The sequence below is a fragment of the Oncorhynchus gorbuscha genome, unplaced genomic scaffold (genome assembly GCF_021184085.1).
Source record: "Oncorhynchus gorbuscha isolate QuinsamMale2020 ecotype Even-year unplaced genomic scaffold, OgorEven_v1.0 Un_scaffold_383, whole genome shotgun sequence".
NCBI classification, from domain to species: domain Eukaryota; kingdom Metazoa; phylum Chordata; class Actinopteri; order Salmoniformes; family Salmonidae; genus Oncorhynchus; species Oncorhynchus gorbuscha.
In genome coordinates this window covers 419,630-434,629 of record NW_025745232.1, presented here as the reverse complement: position 1 = coordinate 434,629, position 15,000 = coordinate 419,630, and the positions used below count along the sequence as shown (strand labels likewise).

General features: G+C 43.0%; 1 protein-coding gene across 5 annotated transcripts in view; it reads right to left on the bottom strand.

The window, feature by feature from the left end:
• Positions 1-15,000, bottom strand: part of LOC124018038 (adhesion G protein-coupled receptor L3-like) — a 177,300-nt gene that overhangs the window by 33,621 nt on the left and 128,679 nt on the right. For all 5 annotated transcript variants that reach the window (XM_046333298.1, XM_046333294.1, XM_046333296.1 and 2 more), the window contains 2 exons: positions 12,487-12,692; positions 143-319 (listed from right to left, as the gene is read on the bottom strand). In XM_046333298.1, coding sequence (XP_046189254.1) covers positions 143-319; positions 12,487-12,692 — 383 coding nt within the window. The remainder of the gene's footprint in view (positions 1-142; positions 320-12,486; positions 12,693-15,000) is intronic.

Here is a 15,000-nt window from a genome sequence, read left to right as displayed (position 1 = left end):
TCTACCATACCTACCTTGACTTCAATGTGTGCCATCAGTACAGCAGGCCCAGACATGACTAGTCAATCTCTGACCTACCTTGACTTCAATGTGTGCCATCAGTACAGCAGGCCCAGACATGACTAGTCAATCTCTGACCTACCTTGACTTCAACGTGTGCCATCAGCACAGCAAAGCTGGTCAGATGAGTACAGGAGCAGGTGGTGTGTGTTCTGTTGGTGTCCAGTAGTCGACAGTCCTGACTGGACCAGAACCCGGTCATGGACCGCTTGGAATAACTCCAGAAAGAACAGTTGGGGTTGAAGTTCTCCTCCGAATGCTGAGAGAGAGAGAGAGAGAGGAGAGGTAGGGGGGAGACAGAGAGAGAGGAGAGGAGAGGTAGGGGGGAGACAGAGAGAGAGGAGAGGTAGGGGGAGAGACAGAGAGAGAGAGAGAGAGAGAGAGAGAGAGAGAGAGAGAGAGAGAGAGAGAGAGAGAGAGGAGAGGAGAAGAGAGGTAGGGGAGAGACACAGAGAGAGAGAGAGAGAGAGAGAGAGAGAGAGAGAGAGAGAGAGAGAGAGAGAGAGAGAGAGGAGAGGTAGGGGGAGACAGAGAGAGAGGAGAGGAGAGGTAGGGGGAGACAGAGAGAGAGGAGAGGAGAGGTACGGGGAGAGACAGAGAGAGAGGAGAGGAGAGGTAGGGGGAGAGACAGAGAGAGAGAGAGAGAGAGAGGAGGAGGGTAGGGGGAGAGACAGAGAGAGAGAGAGAGAGAGAGAGAGAGAGAGAGAGGAGAGGAGAGGTAGGGGGAGACAGAGAGAGAGAGAGAGAGATAGTGGGGGAGCGAGAGAGGGAGATAGTGGGGAGGGAGGGGAACAGAATGTTTGAGAGGACAAGTGATAAACAGACAGAAGGATACGTGACACTGAATGAGTCAATATGTGTCTGTGTGTCTTGCGGTCCTGCTGAAGGTCTGCATGTTGCTAAGCAGACTTGTCCACAACAACTGTTTTGCTGTAAAGTGCTAGCAAGCTGTTGGTGTGGAACATTTGTATCAGTGTTTCTGAACGCGTTATGGTGAGGTTGTGTGTTATGGTGAGGTTGTGTGTTATGGTGTGGTTGTGTGTTATGGTGTGGTTGTGTGATATGGTGTGGCTGTGTGTTATGGTGAGGTTGTGTGTTATGGTTGTGTGTTATGGTGAGGTTGTGTGTTATGGTTGTGTGTTATGGTGAGGTTGTGTGTTATGGTGAGGTTGTGTGTTATGGTGAGGTTGTGTGTTATGGTTTGGTTGTGTGTTATGGTGAGGTTGTGTGTTATGGTGAGGTTGTGTGTTATGGTTGTGTGTTATGGTGAGGTTGTGTGTTATGGTTGTGTGTTATGGTGAGGTTGTGTGTTATGGTGTGGTTGTGTGTTATGGTTGTGTGTTATGGTTGTGTGTTATGGTTGTGTGTTATGGTGAGGTTGTGTGTTATGGTGAGGTTGTGTGTTATGGTTGTGTGTTATGGTGAGGTTGTGTGTTATGGTGAGGTTGTGTGTTATGGTGAGGTTGTGTGTTATGGTGAGGTTGTGTGTTATGGTGAGGTTGTGTGTTATGGTGAGGTTGTGTGTTATGGTGAGGTTGTGTGTTATGGTGAGGTTGTGTTATGGTGAGGTTGTGTTATGGTGAGGTTGTGTGTTATGGTGAGGTTGTGTGTTATGGTGAGGTTGTGTGTTATGGTGTGGTTGTGTGTTATGGTGAGGTTGTGTGTTATGGTGAGGTTGTGTGTTATGGTTGTGTGTTATGGTGTGGTTGTGTGTTATGGTGAGGTTGTGTGTGTTATGGTTGTGTGTTATGGTGAGGTTGTGTGTTATGGTGAGGTTGTGTGTTATTGTGTGTTATGGTGAGGTTGTGTGTTATGGTGAGGTTGTGTGTTATGGTGTGGTTGTGTGTTATGGTGAGGTTGTGTGTTATGGTTGTGTGTTATGGTGAGGTTGTGTGTTATGGTGAGGTTGTGTGTTATGGTTGTGTGTTATGGTGAGGTTGTGTGTTATGGTGAGGTTGTGTGTTATGGTGAGGTTGTGTGTTATGGTGTGTTATGGTGAGGTTGTGTGTTATGGTGAGGTTGTGTGTTATGGTGTGGTTGTGTGTTATGGTGAGGTTGTGTGTTATGGTGAGGTTGTGTGTTATGGTGAGGTTGTGTGTTATGGTGAGGTTGTGTGTTATGGTGAGGTTGTGTGTTATGGTGAGGTTGTGTGTTATGGTGTGGTTGTGTGTTATGGTGAGGTTGTGTGTTATGGTGAGGTTGTGTGTTATGGTTGTGTGTTATGGTGAGGTTGTGTGTTATGGTGAGGTTGTGTGTTATGGTGTGTGTTTATGGTGAGTGTGGTGAGGTTGTGTGTTATGGTGAGGTTGTGTGTTATGGTGAGGTTGTGTGTTATGGTGTGGTTGTGTGTTATGGTGTGGTTGTGTTATGGTGTGGTTGTGTGTTATGGTGTGGTTGTGTGTTATGGTGTGGTTGTGTGTTATGGTGTGGTTGTGTGTTATGGTGTGTTGTGTGTTATGGTGAGGTTGTGTGTTATGGTGTGGTTGTGTGTTATGGTGTGGTTGTGTGTTATGGTGTGGTTGTGTGTTATGGTGTGGTTGTGTGTTATGGTGTTTGTGTGTTATGGTGTGGTTGTGTGTTATGGTGTGGTTGTGTGTTATGGTGTGGTTGTGTGTTATGGTGTGGTTGTGTGTTATGGTGTGGTTGTGTGTTATGGTGTGGTTGTGTGTTATGGTGAGGTTGTGTGTTATGGTGTGGTTGTGTGTTATGGTGTTGTGTGTGTGGTGTGGTTGTGTGTTATGGTGTGGTTGTGTGTTATGGTGTGGTTGTGTGTTATGGTGTGGTTGTGTGTTATGGTGTGGTTGTGTGTTATGGTGAGGTTGTGTGTTATGGTGAGGTTGTGTGTTATGGTGAGGTTGTGTGTTATGGTGAGGTTGTGTGTTATGTGTGTTATGGTGAGGTTGTGTGTTATGGTGTGGTTGTGAGGTTGTGTGTTATGGTGAGGTTGTGTGTTATGGTGAGGTTGTGTGTTATGGTGAGGTTGAGGTTGTGTGTTATGGTGAGGTTGTGTGTTATGGTGAGGTTGTGTGTTATGGTGAGGTTGTGTGTTATGGTGAGGTTGTGTGTTATGGTGTGGTTGTGATGGTTGGTTGTGTTTATGGTGAGGTTGTGTGTTATGGTGAGGTTGTGTGTTATGGTGAGGTTGTGTGTTATGGTGTGGTTGTGTGTTGGTGTGGTGTGGTTGTGTGTTATGGTGAGGTTGTGTGTTATGGTGTGGTTGTGTGTTATGGTATGGTGAGGTTGTGTGTTATGGTGAGTTGTGTGTTATGGTGAGGTTGTGTGTTATGGTGTGGTTGTGTGTTATGGTGTGGTTGTGTGTTATGGTGTGGTTGTGTGTTATGGTGAGGTTGTGAGGTTGTGTGTTATGGTGAGGTTGTGTGTTATGGTGTGGTTGTGAGGTTGTGTGTTATGGTGAGGTTGTGTGTTATGGTGTGGTTGTGTGTTATGGTGTGGTTGTGTGTTATGGTGTGGTTGTGTGTTATGGTGAGGTTGTGAGGTTGTGTGTTATGGTGAGGTTGTGTGTTATGGTGAGGTTGTGTGTTATGGTTGTGTGTTATGGTGAGTTGTGTGTTATGGTGTGGTTGTGTGTTATGGTGTGGTTGTGTGTTATGGTGTGGTTGTGAGGTTGTGTGTTATGGTGTGGTTGTGTGTTATGGTGAGTTGTGTGTTATGGTGAGGTTGTGTGTTATGGTGTGGTTGTGTGTTATGGTGAGGTTGTGTGTTATGGTTGTGTGTTATGGTGTGGTTGTGTGTTATGGTGAGGTTGTGTGTTATGGTTGTGTGTTATGGTGTGGTTGTGTGTTATGGTGAGGTTGTGTGTTATGGTGAGGTTGTGTGTTATGGTGTGGTTGTGTGTTATGGTGTGGTTGTGTGTTATGGTGTGGTTGTGTGTTATGGTGTGGTTGTGTGTTATGGTGTGGTTGTGTGTTATGGTGTGGTTGTGTGGTTGTGTGTTATGGTGTGGTTGTGTGGTTGTGTGTTATGGTGTGGTTGTGTGTTTGTGTGTTATGGTGTGGTTGTGTGTTATATGGTTGTGTGTTATGGTGTGGTTGTGTTTATGGTGTGGTTGTGTGGTTGTGTGTTATGGTGAGGTTGTGTGTTATGGTGTGGTTGTGTGTTATGGTGTGGTTGTGAGGTTGTGTGTTATGGTGTGGTTGTGTGTTATGGTGTGGTTGTGTGTGTGAGGTTGTGTGTTATGGTGTGGTTGTGTGTTATGGTGTGGTTGTGTGTTATGGTGTGGTGTGTGTGTGTTATGGTGATGGTTGTGTGTTTATGGTGAGGTTGTGTGTTATGGTGAGGTTGTGTGTTATGGTGAGGTTGTGTGTTATGGTGAGGTTGTGTGTTATGGTGTGGTTGTGTGTTATGGTGAGGTTGTGTGTTATGGTGAGGTTGTGTGTTATGGTGAGGTTGTGTGTTATGGTGAGGTTGTGTGGTTGTGTGTTATGGTGTGGTTGTGTGTTATGGTGTGGTTGTGTGTTATGGTGTGGTTGTGTGTTATGGTGTGGTTGTGTGTTATGGTGAGGTTGTGTGTTATGGTGAGGTTGTGTGTTATGGTGTGGTTGTGTGATATGGTGTGGTTGTGTGTTATGGTGAGATTGTGTGTTATGGTGAGGTTGTGTGTTATGGTGTGGTTGTGTGATATGGTGTGGTTGTGTGTTATGGTGTGGTTGTGTGTTATGGTGTGGTTGTGTGATATGGTGTGGTTGTGTGTTATGGTGTGGTTGTGTGTTATGGTGTGGTTGTGTGTTATGGTGTGGTTGTGAGGTTGTGTGTTATGGTGTGGTTGTGTGTTATGGTGTGGTTGTGTGTTATGGTGTGGTTGTGTGTTATGGTGTGGTTGTGAGGTTGTGTGTTATGGTGTGGTTGTGTGTTATGGTGTGGTTGTGTGTTATGGTGAGGTTGTGTGTTATGGTGTGGTTGTGTGTTATGGTGTGGTTGTGTGATATGGTGTGGTTGTGTGTTATGGGGTGGTTGTGTGATATGGTGTGGTTGTGAGGTTGTGTGTTATGGTGTGGTTGTGTGTTATGGTGAGGTTGTGTGTTATGGTGAGGTTGTGTGTTATGGTGAGGTTGTGTGTTATGGTGAGGTTGTGTGTTATGGTGTGGTTGTGTGTTATGGTGTGGTTGTGTGTTATGGTGAGGTTGTGTGTGTATGGTGAGGTTGTGTGTGGTTGTGAGGTTGTGTGTTATGGTGAGGTTGTGTGTTATGGTGAGGTTGTGAGGTTGTGTGTTATGGTGTGGTTGTGAGGTTGTGTGTTATGGTGTGGTTGTGTGTTATGGTGTGGTTGTGAGGTTGTGTGTTATGGTGTGGTTGTGAGGTTGTGTGTTATGGTGTGGTTGTGTGTTATGGTGAGGTTGTGTGTTATGGTGAGGTTGTGAGGTTGTGTGTTATGGTGTGGTTGTGAGGTTGTGTGTTATGGTGTGGTTGTGTGTTATGGTGTGGTTGTGTGATATGGTGTGGTTGTGTGTTATGGTGTGTGTTGTGTGTTATGGTGTGGTTGTGAGGTTGTGTGTTATGGTGTGGTTGTGAGGTTGTGTGTTATGTGTGGTTGTGTGTTATGGTGTGGTTGTGTGTTATGGTGTGTGGTTGTGTGTTATGGTGTGGTTTATGTGTGTTATTGTGTGTTATGGTTGTGTGTTATGGTTGTGTGTTATGGTTGTTGTGTTATGGTGTGGTTGTGTGTTATGGTGTTGTGTTGTGTGTTATGGTTATGGTGGTTGTGTGTTATGGTTGTGTTTGTTGTTATGTGTGGTTGTGTGTTATGGTGTGGTTGTGTTTATGGTGTGGTTGTGTGTTATGGTGTGGTTGTGTGTTATGGTGTGGTTGTGTGTTATGGTGTGGTTGTGTGTTATGGTGTGGTTGTGTGTTATGGTGTGGTTGTGTGTTATGGTGTGGTTGTGTGTTATGGTGTGGTTGTGTGTTATGGTGTTGTGTGTTATGGTGTGGTTGTGTGTTATGGTGTGGTTGTGTGTTATGGTGTTTTATGGTGTTGTTGTGTGTTATGGTGTGGTTGTGTGTTATGGTGTGGTTGTGTGTTATGGTGTGGTTGTGTGTTATGGTGTTGTTGTTATGGTGTGGTTGTGATATGGTGTGGTTGTGTGTTATGGTGTGGTTGTGTGTTATGGTTGTGTGTTATGGTGTTGTTGTGTGATATGGTGTGGTTGTGTGTTATGGTGTGGTTTTGTGTTATGGTTGTGTGATATGGTGTGGTTGTGTGTTGTGGTGTGGTTGTGTGTTACGGTGTGGTTGTGTATTATGGTGTGGTTGTGTGTTATGGTGTGGTTGTGTGATATGGTGTTGTTGTGTGTTATGGGGTGGTTGTGTGTTATGGTTGTGTGTTATGGTGTGGTTGTGTGTTATGGTGTGGTTGTGTGTTATGGTGTGGTTGTGTGTTATGGGGTGGTTGTGTGTTATGGTTGTGTGTTATGGTGTGGTTGTGTGTTATGGTGGTGTGGTTGTGTGTTATGGTGTGTGTTATGGTGTGTTGTGTGTTATGGTGTGGTTGTGTGTTATGGTGTGGTTGTGTGTTACGGTGTGGTTGTGTGTTATGGTGTGGTTGTGTGTTATGGTGTGGTTGTGTGTTATGTTGTTGTGTGTTATGGTGTGGTTGTGTGTTATGGTTGTGTGTTACGGTGTTGTTGTGTGTTATGGTGTTGTTGTGTGATATGGTGTGGTTGTGTGTTATGGTGTGGTTGTGTGTTATGGTTGGTGTGTGTTATGGTGTTGTTGTGTGATATGGTGTGGTTGTGTGTTATGGTGTGGTGTTTTGTGTTATGGTTGTGTGATATTATGGTGTGGTTGTGTGTTGTGGTGTGGTTGTGTGTTACGGTGTGGTTGTGTATTATGGTGTGGTTGTGTGTTATGGTGTGGTTGTGTGTTATGGTTGGTTGTGTGTATGGTGTGGTTGTGTGTTATGGTGTGGTTGTGTGTTATGGTGTGGTTGTGGTGTGGTTGTGTGTTATGGTGTGGTTGTGTGTTATGGTGTGGTTGTGTGTTATGGTGTGGTTGTGTGTTACGGTGTGGTTGTGTGGTTGTGTGTTATAGTGTGGTTGTGTGTGTGTTATGGTGTGGATGTGTATTATGGTGTGGTTGTGTGATATGGTGTGGTTGTGTGTTATGGTGTGGTTGTGTGTTATGGTGTGGCTGTGTGTTATGGTTGTGTGTTATGGTTGTGTGTTATGGTGTGGTTGTGTGATATGGTGTTGTTGTGTGTTATGGGGTGGTTGTGTGTTATGGTTGTGTGTTATGGTGTGGTTGTGTGTTATGGTGTTGTTGTGTGATATGGTGTGGTTGTGTGTTATGGTGTGGTTGTGTGTTATGGTGTGGTTGTGTGTTATGGTGTGGTTGTGTGTTATGGGGTGGTTGTGTGTTATGGTTGTGTGTTATGGTGTGGTTGTGTGTTATGGTGTTGTTGTGTGATATGGTGTGGTTGTGTGTTATGGTGTGGTTGTGTGTTATGGTGTGGTTGTGTGTTATGGTGTGGTTGTGTGTTATGGTGTGGTTGTGTGTTATGGTTGTGTGTTATGGTTGTGTGTTATGGTGTGGTTGTGTGATATGGTGTTGTTGTGTGTTATGGGGTGGTTGTGTGTTATGGTTGTGTGTTATGGTGTGGTTGTGTGTTATGGTGTTGTTGTGTGATATGGTGTGGTTGTGTGTTATGGTGTGGTTGTGTGTTATGGTGTGGTTGTGTGTTATGGTGTGGTTGTGTGTTATGGGGTGGTTGTGTGTTATGGTTGTGTGTTATGGTGTGGTTGTGTGTTATGGTGTTGTTGTGTGATATGGTGTGGTTGTGTGTTATGGTGTGGTTGTGTGTTATGGTGTGGTTGTGTGTTATGGTGTGGTTGTGTGTTACGGTGTGGTTGTGTGTTACGGTGTGGTTGTGTGTTATGGTGTTATGGTGTTGTTGTGTGATATGGTGTGGTTGTGTGTTATGGTTGTGTGTTACGGTGTTGTTGTGTGTTATGGTGTTGTTGTGTGATATGGTGTGGTTGTGTGTTATGGTGTGGTTGTGTGTTATGGTTGTGTGTTATGGTGTTGTTGTGTGATATGGTGTGGTTGTGTGTTATGGTGTGGTTGTGTGTTATGGTTGTGTGTTATGGTGTTGTTGTGTGTTATGGTGTGGTTGTGTGTTACGGTGTGGTTGTGTGTTATGGTGTGGTTGTGTGATATGGTGTGGTTGTGTGATATGGTGTGGTTGTGTGTTATGGTGTGGTTGTGTGTTATGGTGTGGTTGTGTGTTATGGTGTGGTTGTGTGTTACGGTGTGGTTGTGTGTTATGGTTGTGTGCTATGGTGTGGTTGTGTGATATGGTGTAGTTGTGATGTTGTGTGTTATGGTGTGGTTGTGTGTTATGGTGTGGTTGTGTGTTGTGGTTGTGTGTTATGGTGTGGTTGTGTTATGGTGTGGTTGTGTGTTGTGGTTGTGTGTTATGGTGTGGTTGTGTGTTATGGTGAGGTTGTGTGTTATGGTGAGGTTGTGTGATATGGTGTGGTTGTGTGTTATGGTGTGGTTGTGTGTTATGGTGAGGTTGTGTGATATGGTGTGGTTGTGTGATATGGTGTGGTTGTGTGTTATGGTGTGGTTGTGTGTTATGGTGTGGTTGTGTGATATGGTGTGGTTGTGTGTTATGGTGTGGTTGTGTGTTATGGTGTGGTTGTGTGTTATGGTGTGGTTGTGTGTTATGGTGTGGTTGTGTGTTATGTTTGTGTGTTATGGTGTGGTTGTGTGTTATGGTTGTGTGTTATGGTGTGGTTGTGTGATATGGTGTGGTTGTGTGTTGTGGTGTTGTTGTGTGTTATGTTTGTGTGATATGGTGTGGTTGTGTGTTATGGTGTGGTTGTGTGTTATGGTGTGGTTGTGTGTTATGGTGTGGTTGTGTGTTATGGTGTGGTTGTGTGTTATGGTGTGGTTGTGTGTTATGGTTGTGTGTTATGGTGTGGTTGTGTGATATGGTGTGGTTGTGTGATATGGTGTGGTTGTGTGTTATGGTGTGGTTGTGTGTTATGGTGTGGTTGTGTGTTATGGTTGTGTGTTATGGTGTGGTTGTGTGATATGGTGTGGTTGTGTGTTATGGTGTGGTTGTGTGTTATGGTGTGGTTGTGTGTTATGGTTGTGTGTTATGGTGTGGTTGTGTGATATGGTGTGGTTGTGTGATATGGTGTGGTTGTGTGTTATGGTGTGGTTGTGTGTTATGGTTGTGTGTTATGGTGTGGTTGTGTGTTATGGTGTGGTTGTGTGTTATGGTGTGGTTGTGTGTTGTTGTTGTGTGATATGGTGTGGTTGTGTGATATGGTGTGGTTGTGTGTTATGGTGTGGTTGTGTGTTATGGTGTGGTTGTGTGATATGGTGTGGTTGTGTGTTATGGTGTGGTTGTGTGGTTGTGTGTTATGGTGTGGTTGTGTGTTATGGTGTGGTTGTGTATTATGGTGTGGTTGTGTGATATGGTGTGGTTGTGTGTTGTTGTTGTGTGATATGGTGTGGTTGTGTGTTATGGTGTGGTTTTGTGTTATGGTTGTGTGATATGGTGTGGTTGTGTGATATGGTGTGGTTGTGTGTTATGGTGTGGTTGTGTGTTATGGTTGTGTGATATGGTGTGGTTGTGTGTTACGGTGTGGTTGTGTGTTACGGTGTGGTTGTGTATTATGGTGTTGTTGTGTGTTATGGTGTGGTTGTGTGTTATGGTTGTGTGTTATGGTGTGGTTGTGTGTTATGGTGTGGTTTTGTGTTATGGTTGTGTGATATGGTGTGGTTGTGTGTTGTGGTGTGGTTGTGTGTTACGGTGTGGTTGTGTATTATGGTGTGGTTGTGTGTTATGGTGTGGTTGTGTGTTATGGTGTGGTTGTGTGATATGGTGTGGTTGTGTGTTATGGTGTGGTTGTGCGTTATGGTGTGGTTGTGTGTTATGGTGTGGTTGTGTGTTATGGTGTGGTTGTGTGTTACGGTGTGGTTGTGTGGTTGTGTGTTATAGTGTGGTTGTGTGTGTGTTATGGTGTGGATGTGTATTATGGTGTGGTTGTGTGATATGGTGTGGTTGTGTGTTATGGTGTGGTTGTGTGTTATGGTGTGGCTGTGTGTTATGGTTGTGTGTGTGATATGGTGTGGTTGAGTGTTATGGTGTGGTTGTGTGTTATGGTGTGGTCGTGTGTTTTGGTTGTGTGTTATGGTGTGATATGGTGTGGTTGTGTGTTATGGTGTGGTTGTGTGTTATGGTTGTGTGCTATGGTTGTGTGTTATGGTGTGGTTGTGTGTTATGGTGTGGTTGTGTGTTATGGTGTGGTTGTGTGTTATGGTGTGGTTGTGTGGTTGTGTGTTATGGTTGTGTGTTATGGTGTGGTTGTGTGGTTGTGTGATATGGTGTGGTTGTGTGTTATGGTGTGATAAGGTGTGGTTGTGTGTTATGGTGTTGTTGTGTGATATGGTGTGGTTGTGTGATATGGTGTGGTTGTGTGATATGGTGTGGTTGTGTGTTATGGTGTGGTTGTGTGGTTGTGTGTTAAGGTGTGGTTGTGTGTTATGGTGTGGTTGTGTGATATGGTGTGGTTGTGTGATATGGTGTGGTTGTGTGATATGGTGTGGTTGTGTGTTATGGTGTGGTTGTGTGTTATGGTGTGGTTGTGTGTTATGGTGTTGTTGTGTGTTATGGTGTGTTTGTGTGATATGGTGTGGTTGTGTGTTATGGTGTTGTTGTGTGTTATGGTGTGGTTGTGTGTTATGGTGTGGTTGTGTGATATGGTGTGGTTGTGTGGTTGTGTGTTATGGTGTGGTTTTGTGTTATGGTTGTGTGTTATGGTGTGGTTGTGTGTTATGGTGTGGTTGTGTGTTATAGTGTGGTTGTGTGATATGGTGTGGTTGTGTGTTATGGTGTGGTTGTGTGTTATGGTGTGGTTGTGTGATATGGTGTGGTTGTGTGTTATGGTGTGGTTGTGTGTTATGGTGTGGTTGTGTGTTATGGTGTGGTTGTGTGTTATGGTGTGGTTGTTTGTTATAGTGTGGTTGTGTGATATGGTGTGGTTGTGTGTTATGGTGTGGTTGTGTGTTATGGTGTGGTTGTGTGATATGGTGTGGTTGTGTGTTATGGTGTGGTTGTGTGTTATGGTGTGGTTGTGTGTTATGGTGTGGTTGTGTGTTATGGTGTGGTTGTGTGTTATGGTGTGGTTGTGTGTTATGGTGTGGTTGTGTGTTATGGTGTGGTTGTGTGTTATGGTGTGGTTGTCTGTTATGGTGTGGTTGTGTGTTATGGTGTGGTTGTGTGATATGGTGTGGTTGTGTGATATGGTGTGGTTGTGTGTTATGGTGTGGTTGTGTGTTATGGTGTGGTTGTGTGTTATGGTGTGGTTGTGTGTTATGGTGTTGTTGTGTGTTATGGTGTGTTTGTGTGATATGGTGTGGTTGTGTGTTATGGTGTTGTTGTGTGTTATGGTGTGGTTGTGTGTTATGGTGTGGTTGTGTGATATGGTGTGGTTGTGTGGTTGTGTGTTATGGTGTGGTTTTGTGTTATGGTTGTGTGTTATGGTGTGGTTGTGTGTTATGGTGTGGTTGGGTGTTATGGTGTGGTTGTGTGTTATGGTGTGGTTGTGTGTTATGGTGTGGTTGTGTGATATGGTGTGGTTGTGTGATATGGTGTGGTTGGGTGTTATGGTGTGGTTGTGTGTTATGGTGTGGTTGTGTGTTATGGTGTGGTTGTGTGTTATGGTGTGGTTGTGTGTTATGGCGTGGTTGTGTGTTATGGTGTGGTTGTTTGTTATAGTGTGGTTGTGTGATATGGTGTGGTTGTGTGTTATGGTGTGGTTGTGTGTTATGGTGTGGTTGTGTGATATGGTGTGGTTGTGTGATATGGTGTTGTTGTGTGTTATGGTGTGGTTGTGTGTTATGGTGTGGTTGTGTGTTATGGTGTGGTTGTGTGTTATGGTGTGGTTGTGTGTTATGGTGTGGTTGTGTGTTATGGTGTGGTTGTGTGTTATGGTGTGGTTGTGTGTTATGGTGTGGTTGTGTGTTATGGTGTGGTTGTGTGATATGGTGTGGTTTTTTGATATGGTGTTGTTGTGTGTTATGGTGTGGTTGTGTGTTATGGTGTGGTTGTATATCCATAAATGCTGCATCCATACTATTCGTCCTCGTGACAAAACAGTGGTATTGAATGGTGTCCGTTAACATTCATCTATGTGTACAGTATCACCTCCCTTCCTCACAGGGAAGCTCACTGGTTCAGACAGGGAAACTGGTTGTGTCTGTGTGTGTGTATGTGTGTGTGTGTGTGTGTGTGTGCGTGTCTGTGTGTGTATGTGTGTCTGTGTGTGTGTGTGTGTGTGTGTGTGTGTGTGTGTGTGTGTGTGTGTGTGTGTGTGTGTGTGTGTGTGTGTGTGTGTGTGTGTGTGTGTGTGTGTGTGTGTGTGTGTGTAAGCCGTGCATATTCTCCGGTATATATACCTGCAGGTGTTTGACAGTGAAGACCACCGGTTCAGACAGATAGACCTTGTTGCTCTCCTTGTTGATAGAAGCAGTAATAACAGGAGAGTTGACTATGACAGAGTAGTTAGGATAGAGAGCCTCGCTGCCCAGACCAACACTGGCATTATCTGTAGACAGGTAGGAGCCCAGGTTCCTGTAGAGGACGAACACCATGCGGATCTCACCTGGTGGGGGAGACAACACACTGCAATGTCACTGGATGGTCAGACATGCAGGGAGATATTAGGACAAGTAGTTAGACATGCAGGGAGATATTAGGACAAGTAGTTAGACATGCAGGGAGATATTAGGACAAGTATTTAGGTCTTCTGGGATATATTAGGACAAGTAATTAGATCTTCATGGTGATATTAGGACAAGTAATTAGATCTTCATGGTGATATTAGGACAAGTGATTAGACATTCTGGGAGATATTAGGACAAGTAATTAGATCGCCATGGTGATATTAGGACAAGTAATTAGACATTCTGGGAGATATTAGGACAAGTATTTAGGCATTCTGGGAGATATTAGGACAAGTAATTAGATCTTCATGGTGATATTAGGACAAGTATTTAGACATTCTGGGAGATATTAGGACAAGTAATTAGACATTCTGGGAGATATTAGGACAAGTAATTAGACATTCAGGGAGATATTAGGACACGTAATTAGATCGTCATGGGGATATTAGGACAAGTAATTAGACATTCTGGGAGATATTAGGACAAGTAATTAGGTCGTCATGGGGATATTAGGACAAGTATTTAGACATTCTGGGAGATATTAGGACAAGTAGTTAGACATTCTGGGAGATATTAGGACAAGTAGTTAGACATTCTGGGAGATATTAGGACAAGTAGTTAGGCATTCTGGGAGATATTAGGAGAAGTATTTAGGTCTTCTGGGATATATTAGGACAAGTAATTAGATCGCCATGGTGATATTAGGACAAGTTATTAGACATTCTGGGAGGTATTAGGACAAGTAATTAGACATTCTGGGATATATTAGGACAAGTAATTAGATCTTCATGGTGATATTAGGACAAGTAATTAGACATTCTGGGAGATATTAGGACAAGTAATTAGATCTTCATGGTGATATTAGGACAAGTAATTAGACATTCTGGGAGATATTAGGACAAGAAATTAGACATTCTGGGAGATATTAGGACAAGTAATTTGATCGCCAAGGGGATATTAGGACAAGTAATTAGACATTCTGGGATATATTAGGACAAGTAATTAGATCGCCATGTGGATATTAGGACAAGTAATTAGACATTCTGGGACATAATAGGACAAGTATTTAGGCATTCTGGGAGATATTAGGACAAGTATTTAGGCATTCTGGGAGATATTAGGACAAGTATTTAGATCTTCATGGTGATATTAGGACAAGTAATTAGACATTCTGGGATATATTAGGACAATGAATTAGACATTCTGGGAGATATTAGGACAAGTATTTAGATCTTCATGGTGATATTAGGACAAGTAATTAGACATTCTGGGATATATTAGGACAATGAATTAGACATTCTGGGAGATATTATGACAAGTAGTTAGACATTCTGGGAGATATTAGGACAAGTATTTAGACATTCTGGGAGATATTAGGACAAGTAATTAGATCTACAGGGAGATATTGGGACAAGTAATTAGATCTTCAGGGAGATATTAGGACAAGTAGACAAGTAGAGTAGACTAGAATAGAGTATAATAGAGTAGAGTAGAGTAGAATAGAGAAGAATAGAGTAGAGTATAATAGAGTAGAGTAGACTAGAATAGAGTATAATAGAGTAGAGTAGAATAGAGTAGAGTAGAATAGAGCATAATAGAGTAGAGTAGAGTAGAATAGAGTAGAATATAGTATATTAGAATAGAGTAGAGTAGAGTAGAATAGAGAAGAATAGAGTAGAGTATAATAGAGTAGAGTATAATAGAATAGAGTATAATAGAGTAGAATAGTTTAGAATAGAGTAGAGTAGAATAGAGTATAATAGAGTAGAATAGTTTAGAATAGAGTAGACACGAATAGAGCATAATAGAGTAGAATAGTTTAGAATAGAGTAGACTAGAATAGAGCATAATAGAGTAGAATAGTTTAGAATAGAGTAGACTAGAATAGAGCATAATAGAGTAGAGTAGAATAGAGTAGAATAGACTAGAGTAGAATAGAGTCAAACGGAGTAGAGTAGAATAGAGTATACTAGAATAGAGCATAATATAGTAGAGTAGAATAGACTAGAATAGAGCATAATAGAGTAGAGTAGAATAGAATAGAGTATAGTAGTGTAGAATATAGTAGAGTAGAATAGAGTAGAGTAGAATAGTTTAGAATAGAGTAGACTAGAGTAGAGCATGATAGAGTAGAATAGAGTAGAGTAGAATAGTGTAGAATAGAGTAGAGTAGAATAGAGAAGAATATTGTAGAGTAGAGTAGAATAGAGTAGAATAGACTAGAGTAGAATAGAGTAGTGTGGAGTA